General features: G+C 37.7%; 1 protein-coding gene across 1 annotated transcript; it reads right to left on the reverse strand.

Moving 5' to 3' along the window:
• Positions 1-229: 229 nt before the first annotated feature.
• Positions 230-4553, reverse strand: LOC104218429 (uncharacterized). The gene is made up of 2 exons (XM_009768918.2): positions 4286-4553; positions 230-2636 (listed from the first exon to the last, which is right to left on the reverse strand). The coding sequence occupies exons 1-2, from the start codon at positions 4334-4336 to the stop codon at positions 384-386; spliced, it is 2304 nt and encodes a 767-aa protein (XP_009767220.1). The 5' UTR covers positions 4337-4553; the 3' UTR covers positions 230-383.
• Between the last annotated feature and the right edge of the window lie 4326 nt (positions 4554-8879).

The raw sequence follows: 8879 nt of genomic DNA on the forward strand, positions 1-8879 counted from the left end.
ATTTTATTGTCGAATAATTATCCAATGGCTTTTCATTAATCATGAGATAGCAACTCCTTAGAAAAACTCATCCTGACCAAGAAATTACAAGCTGAAACTGTTTCTCCCTCCACTTCTCCATATGAATTTACCAAAAGAAGCATCAAGCACAAAAGGCACTAGAATAAGATGTTTTCTCTGAATTCTCACTATCATCACAAAGGAGAAACAAAACAAAGTATCACCAATGTTCCAGCAAGGCACAATAAAAAACTTGTATTTGGGACGTAATCCAACGTACAAAAGAGCTAAAATAACAAACAAATTTTGTAAGCTCATCCGCGACTATAGCAAGCAAATGGTTAGAGGCATGTATAGAGAATTGTCATTAATTTCATGAAACTTTATTGGGGGCATAAAAGGCCAGCTTCTTTCACCAGCTGCTCAGTCAACGCTGAAAGCCGGGCCAATTCCGTGTAGACTTCAGCAAGACACTCACCACTGCTAGCAACGTTTGCTGCAGTTCCCGGGCTATCACCCAACAAAAGGCTGCTATTGTAGTCAGCCTCGACGCTCAAACTAGCTTTATTCAAAAGCTCACGGCTCAGTTCAGCGAGTTTCTGGAGAGCAGTAGTTGCAGCTTCAACTTCCAATTGAGCTGCCTCGAGTTGGAGCTTTTCAATTGCCAGATCCCCAGTACTCTTTTCACCTATTCTTTCCTGTACCAAAGCATAAAGTTGCCTCAGGTCATCTGCATCTCGAGTCATTTCCTTCATTTTATTTATTTCTTCCTCCCTATCATCTAATTTTTGACGAACCATTTTGAGCTCCTCCTCTTTGAGTTTTAGAGCCCTTTGGGCTGCAAGAGCTTCCATTTCTCTACTCCTCAGGCTTTCTCTGGTTAACTCGAGTTCATTTTCAAGCTGGTTCTTTTGCCACCTAAAAGTATCAGTTGATTTCTCCACCAGCTGAGATGACCACGTTTCATCAGCATGACTGAGTGGGCTCAACACATCATCCTTAACAGAGATAACCAGTTTGTTAGTCAGGTCTACTATACGTTCCACAACGGTCTCAGCTTCTGAATATTTCATTTTTGTATCATTTAACTCATCTTGCATTGTCTGCATGGATTCGTCTTTTTCTTTCAACATAGTTGTTGCCTGAATAAGTTGCACTTCTTGACTGCTCATGAGCACCCTCAGCTCAGCTATTTCCTGATTTAGTTCATCTAACGTCTTTCTTGAATCCAGAAGTTCCTTGTCTTTTTCTTCCAACATCAGCTGAAGAGAAGAGCACTCAGACTTCAAGTGCTGAATCTCTAATCTAGCATCTACTAGCTCTGACTCTTTAACCTGAAGAAGATCCTGTGTTTCTCCAAACTCTGCCCTCTTACGGTCAAGCTCCTCTTGGAGAGTAGATTTTTCCTTCAAAGCTGCTAGCAGAGAAGACTTCTCATTATTCAATTCATTCTGCAATTCCTCAATGAGCTCCTTTTCCATGGATAAATCCCTTTCAAGTTCTCTGTTTCGAGCCTCAGCAACCATAAGTTTCACTTTCTCACTCTCTACCTCAATTTGAGCTTCTTTCAAACTTGTCATGTAAGCCATAACACTTCTTCTTTGCTCTTCAAGCTCTCTGAGACGCTCTTCTAATAGATTTTCCTGCTCCTCCATTTTCTCTCTAGAGGATGTCAAAGCTCTCTGAGATGAGGTTAACTCGGACCTTACATCGGCAAGTAGCTTCTTCACTCTTCTGAAATCCTCAAGGGTCTCATTTGCTTCGCCGCCATATTTAGATGTTTCCTCTTCCAATTTCTTCATTTCTTTCTTTGCTACGAGCCAATCCATTGCCTGCTTCTCCAAGTTGGATTTGACAACTTTAAGTTTCTCTTCTTCAGTTTTCTGCATCATCAAGAAGTCTTCTAGCTCTTTCTCTTTCTCTTGAATTTTGCTTCGGAGATTTTGTAGTTCCACCTCCTGTCTTTGAACTACTTCATTTGCAGCATCAAGTAGCTCAGCCTTGGTTCTGAGTTCTGATTCAATGTTAGCAGCTTCATTGCTTTTAGTCTTCAACTCGTCCTTCATTTTATTTATTTCATCTGCTTTTGAATCTAGGGCTGTTTGTGCAGCAGATATCTCTTGATCTCTCTCCTTGAGACGAAACTTTAGATCCTCAATTTCAGCAGCTTGAGATGCTAAGGTAAGATTAGCCTGCCTTAGCTCGTCTTCCAGTTTTTCCTGCCTAGAACTAGCAGCTGCAATCTCTTCCTCACGTTGCTCCAATTCCAATTTTGCATGGTTTACTTCATTGTATTCTATCAAGACTTTTCTCTCCGTATCTTGAAGATCTTCTTCCTTCTTCTTCAAGGCTGCAAGAGCATCCAGCAAATCAGACTCCAGTTCGCCAAGATCCAGTCCCAGCTCAGCGACCTGAGGAAGATAAGGATTTCTGCCTATCTGTTCTTCTAGTTTCTGGGTCTGGGCAAACAACCTCTCAAGAAGAACCCTTGCAGGCTCAGTTGCTCCATTACCGTTGATATTTGATTTCCTGTTATCCAAGACTGACCTGACAATTCTGGAGGAAGGACCCCGTCCACAATGAGCTGTCATAAGCACTAATCTCTTCTTCTTCCATTTGGGCCTCACAAAGCAGAACTGTACACAAACACAAGTCAGTAATTACACCATAATATCATCATCCACAGAGCTTCCTACTTTTTTTTAAATAAAAAAAATGACAAACCCCTCATCTATTCCTTCATGCCCAGTACAATTCATATAGTACATACTGACCAGTGATAAGCAAGAGATGATGTAAAAGACCAAGGCATGATAAGATAAGAGTTCCAACGCAGCAATTCAATTTTATAGTATCATACAGGTAAAATAACTGAATCAATTTTACTCCTTGGCACAGTGAATCACTCCAGTACATTGCACAATGACTAGTCAACTTCTATGATATGCAAGCAAGAGGCTCACATTTATATCTTAATTTTCTTTTTTTAGCTTCTCCTCTTTTTCCTTTTGTAAGATGAGGTGAAATTCATCAACAAGGAAAGGAGTTGATTATTTCATTTTTCAACCCTCATCCATCCCCACAACTCTGGGTAAAAAATTAAGAGTGAGAGACGTCTCGTATACTCTCCTTATGATTTCTTGCATCCTTTTTATTCTTTTTTATAAGGTAAGGTCTGGTTTCTGGCGTCCCATGATCATAACAATCTGCCACTGCCTTGTTCAAACTTTATTTTAACTTTTATTCATACAACAATTGGCCATGGATAGAGCATAAAGGATATAGAGGATTCATATAGTTGACACCCAACTAATTTGGATTGAGGTCCGGTTGATTGGTTCATTGATTTCATCCATATACTCACTGAAAGAAATTGATAGGGAACATTGATTCCCCAGCAAACTTCAATAGACAAAACAAGATCCATTTAAATATGCAATTGTATACTTTCCCATTCTGAACAAGTGAACCTTGTTTCAACCTCCAAGCAAATTCTAAAGATGTACTTAATAAGTAAATGGAATCCTATGCACACATTTAATGACCATATCAGCCGCAGTCCTACTATGCCCGATAATTAAGATCTGTCCTTTGGAGTTTACATCACTCAGACCCATCTTAAGAACCAAAAATAGTAGTGCCAAAATGATAGATGCCAAGAAAAACAAAATCCTTGGACGCATAATGGATCTTCAAGTACTATTTTTGCATCTACATGACCAAATCCTCCTACTATGCAATATTTCTCTCTAGATTCAAATAGTAGCACAATAAATTTCACTCTTCTCAACTCAACCATTAATTGTTCTAATCCTTATTGTCATTTACAAACTTTCACAACAATTTCAATCTCAGTTACTTTTGGTTGCATGAAATGTCTATTTAACAAACAAAAAAATTAATCGAAACTATCTATATCTTATTATGATTGTCTATTGGTGCATTATTCATATTAAGACGTAATTATTTCAATAATTGATAAATAAAAGAGTAATACACAACAAAGAGAGTTCTATAATATTGCTAGCTGCAGTAAATTCCTTTCTGTTTTTTGTTTCTTTTATCCTTTTTTTAATTATTACCTAAAACCGTAGCAAACTTCGGCAAATACCTTCACAAAAATAGGTATTCATGATCCCATCTTTATTTTTCCCAACATTAACAATTTCAGTAGAAAAAACTAAAATGTAAAATCGTTAAGCAGCATAAGCAATACAAAAAGTCAAGTGCAAAAATAAGGAGAAAACAAAAAAAAAAAAAAAAAAAAAGAAGAAGAGATTTTCACCTCCGTTTGCTGGTGAATAGAGGAAAACGATAAAGAGGCGCGCAACGCCATAATTCACCTCGAAAGCACATCTGCTTGCTGACAAAACTTCACTAATATATAAAAATTCATAAATGATAGGGATATGATGTGTTGTTGGTATATATGAAGCTCGAAGTCGAGGTAATGTAACAATGGCGGAGTTGCAGAAGAGGAAAAAAGAGAAGGCTCACATTAGCAGAATAAGTCGTTCAATGGTAAGTTGCGCCGTGTAATAAGGATCATATTGTTATTCATGTGCTTGCTCTATACTTTATTAGAAGAAAGAAAAAGAAAAAAAAAAGAAGAGGATTTTACGTGTGAAGTGTGTGAACTAGTGGTGCTAGAGATTCCATCTCATTTTCTTTTATAATTTTCCTAAAACTTTCTTTTTGGAGGTCGGCCAAGTCAGAAATAAGTACTAAATTATCTTAAATGCATAATAATTAATACTATTTGTTTTTACGTACTATATTATACACTACCTTCATTTCAATTTATTTGAACTTATTTGATTCAAAATTTAAGAAAAAATAGAAGACTTTTAAACTTGCAATATAAAGTGAGGCACATATATTTTATGTGGTTATAAATTATTTTCAAATATGAAAATAGATCATTTTTTGGCACAGACTAAAAAAAAGTTCATATAAATTAAAATTGAGAGAGTAATCATTTACAGTTAATAATTAATACTCCATGTATTATCATTTCAATCGATCACTTAATAGTGGTAAATAAGTACTCAAATTATTTATCTACATTTCTCTTTTATATGCCCCTTAAAAAATATGAATTAGAAGGGATTCTGAACTATTTTATATTTATTTATGTCTTAAGATATAAATTCTCATCATTGGATATTTATTTTATTTATGTATTATCTTTATTTTCAAGAACAAGTACTATTAAGGATAAAATATGAAGAAAAAAATAATTTTATCTTGAACTTTTAAAATGATAAATAATTTGACATAATTATTTTTAGAAATTAATGACAGATAATTTGAGATGGATCGATGGAATATAATCGATCACTTAGTGGGGTCAATTGGGCGATCTAAAAGTGAATAGCCTGTTATATTAATTAATCTTTTTTTGTTAAAGAGTTACATTAAACAGTAGAAAATATGATTAAAGAAAGAGTAGATGATTCTGGAAATAGAAGATGATATGAAAAGATGGGTTTTGGATAATGCATTTGGAACTTCTAACTGTCCGATGGTTGGTTCTTAGTTCACAATTTGAAAACTACTATTTGTGGGATTTGAATTGGGAATTTTTGTAATGTAGCTAAAAATAATGAATTTGCTTATATTGGAAAGAAGCAAATAATGGGATGAAGTTGAATTGTGGTCGAGGCCGACTCATGTTTACTGACACGTGGAATTGCTTATTGCCACTTCTCATATATACTACGAAAAGACAAAGGTTAATGAAAAGTGTTAATAACATTTAGTGGTGACTCTCTTCTTGATGTTTATGTCACATGATTGCTGGGACCTTCTTTATCATGAGAGCTTAGGGGTCATTTGGTGGTTGGGATAAGCGATCATAATTTCGGTATAAAATACAGAATTATTTTGTCCCACATTAAGTTATATGTATTAATTAGTTTCAAAAACTGTTTTATACCGAAATGATCGGATCAGCTATTTCATATAGAAGGTGAAATAACCTTGAAATACCCTTGTTTATCCCATTCCACCAACCAAATGATCTCTCAGAGAACAAGAAAGCAAACAATTGTCACTGATGTATGGGTGAAAAATTTCATTTTATGTGTTTGACCTGGTCAACAGCAATAAAGCCTTTGAAGTCTGAGGCGAGTCAACCTGACCCTAAAAGGTCAAGATCAGGTTAGAAAGATAAATCATAGTCGAGATCGAGATGGCTTAGCAGAAGACAAGGACAAGACGAGCACCCGATTTCAGTACCAAGTGACGACCAATTTAGGATTTAGATTCCCTAAGGAATACTCCACCGAATAATCCTTTCTGTTATCTTATCTAGGGTTTTGTGGCCCATGTATCCTTATAAATAGGAAGAGATATAGTTCAAGAAGGGGATCGAACATTTTGTAAAGAATATCATTGACATTCTTTGTGCAAGATTCTCTCTTTACTGAATAGAAACAATGCCTAACTTTACACTTCTTTTCTTTTACCATTCTCTCCCGATCCAAGAAGAATCGGAATATTCAACTGCTTATCACCATCCATCATTGTAAGAAAGCATATTGAAAAATCTCACCATTGTCGAATGAACTTTATCTCATTTATTACTTAAAAGTCATTTATTATCATTCATTATTGCCCTTTAGGTGTATAAGCTTTTATTGCTCATCATTGTTTCAAGATAATATTGCCTAATACTACACATTAAATATTCGCTCTAAAAGTGATAGATCTGCTACTGAATATTGATATTGACTATGATTAACCTTTTTTTTTTTTATAAATCTAACTGCATTAAAGCCTAGATCTAATTTTTTGGGTCATATAGTTTGGCACTGTCTGTGAGGATTTTATAGTCAAACCATCAGTTTTCATTCAGATCTACAATATTCAATAACTTTTTAACCTAACGTACTGTAAAGCTATCCTTTTTCCTTTACATACAAAGAATCCATGGCAAGTAACCAGGGAAGGATCGACCAAGTAAATGGAACAAGAGCAATGGACAACGTCCCACTCAACCTAACGAGTGCCATCGACGAATGGTTCGAAACTCAAGATGAAGGAGTAAACCCTACGGTATCCCCCAGGTTAGGGAAGTCATTGACACCTTTCTATAGCACAACCAAACCAAACGAAAAAGTGGCTTTCACATCCGCAAAAGAAGGAGCACCACCCACTATGAAAAAAGCTTCTAAAGGCTTGGCTAACCGACATTTTGGTCAATGTGATGAGCAAGCAAGCCCCGTGTACGAATGAGGAAACCTCAAGGATCCCTGTAGCACAGCGTAAAAATGGACGAGACGACTAACCGAACCCTCATACTTCAGGTAGTATCCAAACAATAGCTGATAGTGCAAGTGATAGCGTCCTCACAGCCGTGTTAAACAGAATGGAAGAAATGGAGAACGAGAACATAGCTCTCAAGGAACAAATGAAGGAGCACCAAGAACGGGTAGCAAGATACTAGGTGCCCCCAAATTGATACCAAAAAGAGATGCCGGCAGGTTCGTGGAATAGCCGTACAGGAAAGAAGCAACTCCTCATGTCATACCAAAAAATTTCAAAATACTCATGTACCTCAGAATCTATGATGGGCAACTGATCCTGAGGACCATGTGATCTATTACGTCACCACAATGAAAGGCAACTACCTCACAAAATAACATGCGTCTTCCATATTATTAAAAAAGTTCGGTGAAACCCTCACATTAGGGGAATTTACATGGTATTCGCAGTTGCTGGCTTATTTCATAGAAACATTCAAAGAGATGGCGGGCAAGTTCGTAATGGCAGATGCTTGGGCCAAGAAAGTTGAAACAAGGGTAAATGATAGCTTCGCCATCAGACAATCCCCAGGGGAAGGACTGAGGGACTTCTTATCTCAATTCAACAAGGTGAGGATGACCTTACCAAATGTCTCCGAAGGGATGGCCGTAGCAGCCTTCCAGAATGCGATGAATAGAGAAGGTTCAAAGGCGACTAGAAAGCTACTAAGCCGATTGATAAAGTATCCACCAGCTACCTGGGATGAGATCTATAATGCCTATTGTGTCGAGATCGGGGAAGATGATGAAGACCTCAATGGGCCAACCCGGCGACTCATCTCAGTGCAATCCGAACCTTGGAGGGAACATAGGGACAACACAAGGAGAGACCCTCCAATGCCGCGATCAGGCATATATCAATATCAACCTTATATCAGGCCACTCGTCCCCAACTTCCGCAGCGAAAATGGGCCCCTCTAGGCTAGGGTTAGACGTCCACAAAAACGACCGAGTTATGGTCCCCTTACTATCTATCCGTAAGTTTTATGTGTTACCTACAGACGTGATTTACGCACTCGAGAAGCTTGGATCAAAGGTGAAATGGCCACCAAAGATGAGGTCCGACCCAAGAACCAGGAAGTCCGACGCCTTCTGTGAGTTCCACAAAGATCGTGGACACAAAACAGAAGACTGCCACGCTTTAAGGTTAGAAGTGGCGAACCTGCTGCAACAAGGACACCTCAAAGAGTTTCTGAGCGACAAAGGCAGGAATACCTTAGCAAAAGGCCGAGAACGTCCAGACTCGCCAAAGCCTCCCTCTCCCGCTCCCACCATCAACATGATTATTGAGGGTAGTGACGACGCCTTCATCAAAAACATCAAATTCACTGCCACTCACAAATTCAAGAGATCAATCACCCCACGAACGGTATGATGGCCTCGAAGAGAGTATCATCTTCGATGAGTCAGATGACGACTGTTTGACTTTCCCTCACAATGATGCTTGTCATATTTTAAGAATTCTTGATACTGACGTTAGGAGAATTATGGTAGACAATGGAAGCGGGGCGTGCATTATCTATCCTCGAGTCCTCGTACAGATGCAACTTGAGGATAAGATAGTGACACTCT

The sequence above is a fragment of the Nicotiana sylvestris genome, chromosome 8, assembly GCF_000393655.2.
Source record: "Nicotiana sylvestris chromosome 8, ASM39365v2, whole genome shotgun sequence".
Lineage (NCBI taxonomy): Eukaryota > Viridiplantae > Streptophyta > Magnoliopsida > Solanales > Solanaceae > Nicotiana > Nicotiana sylvestris.

What these genes read in the sequence shown, in the direction of transcription:
- LOC104218429 (XM_009768918.2), bottom strand. Translation starts at nt 4,336, where the DNA reads ATGGCGTTGCGCGCCTCTTTATCGTTTTCCTCTATTCACCAGCAAACG. An exon ending in CTATTCACCAGCAAACGGAG is followed by an intron (nt 2,637 to 4,285) that starts GTGAAAATCTCT and finishes GTTTGTGTACAG; the next exon opens with TTCTGCTTTGTGAGGCCCAA.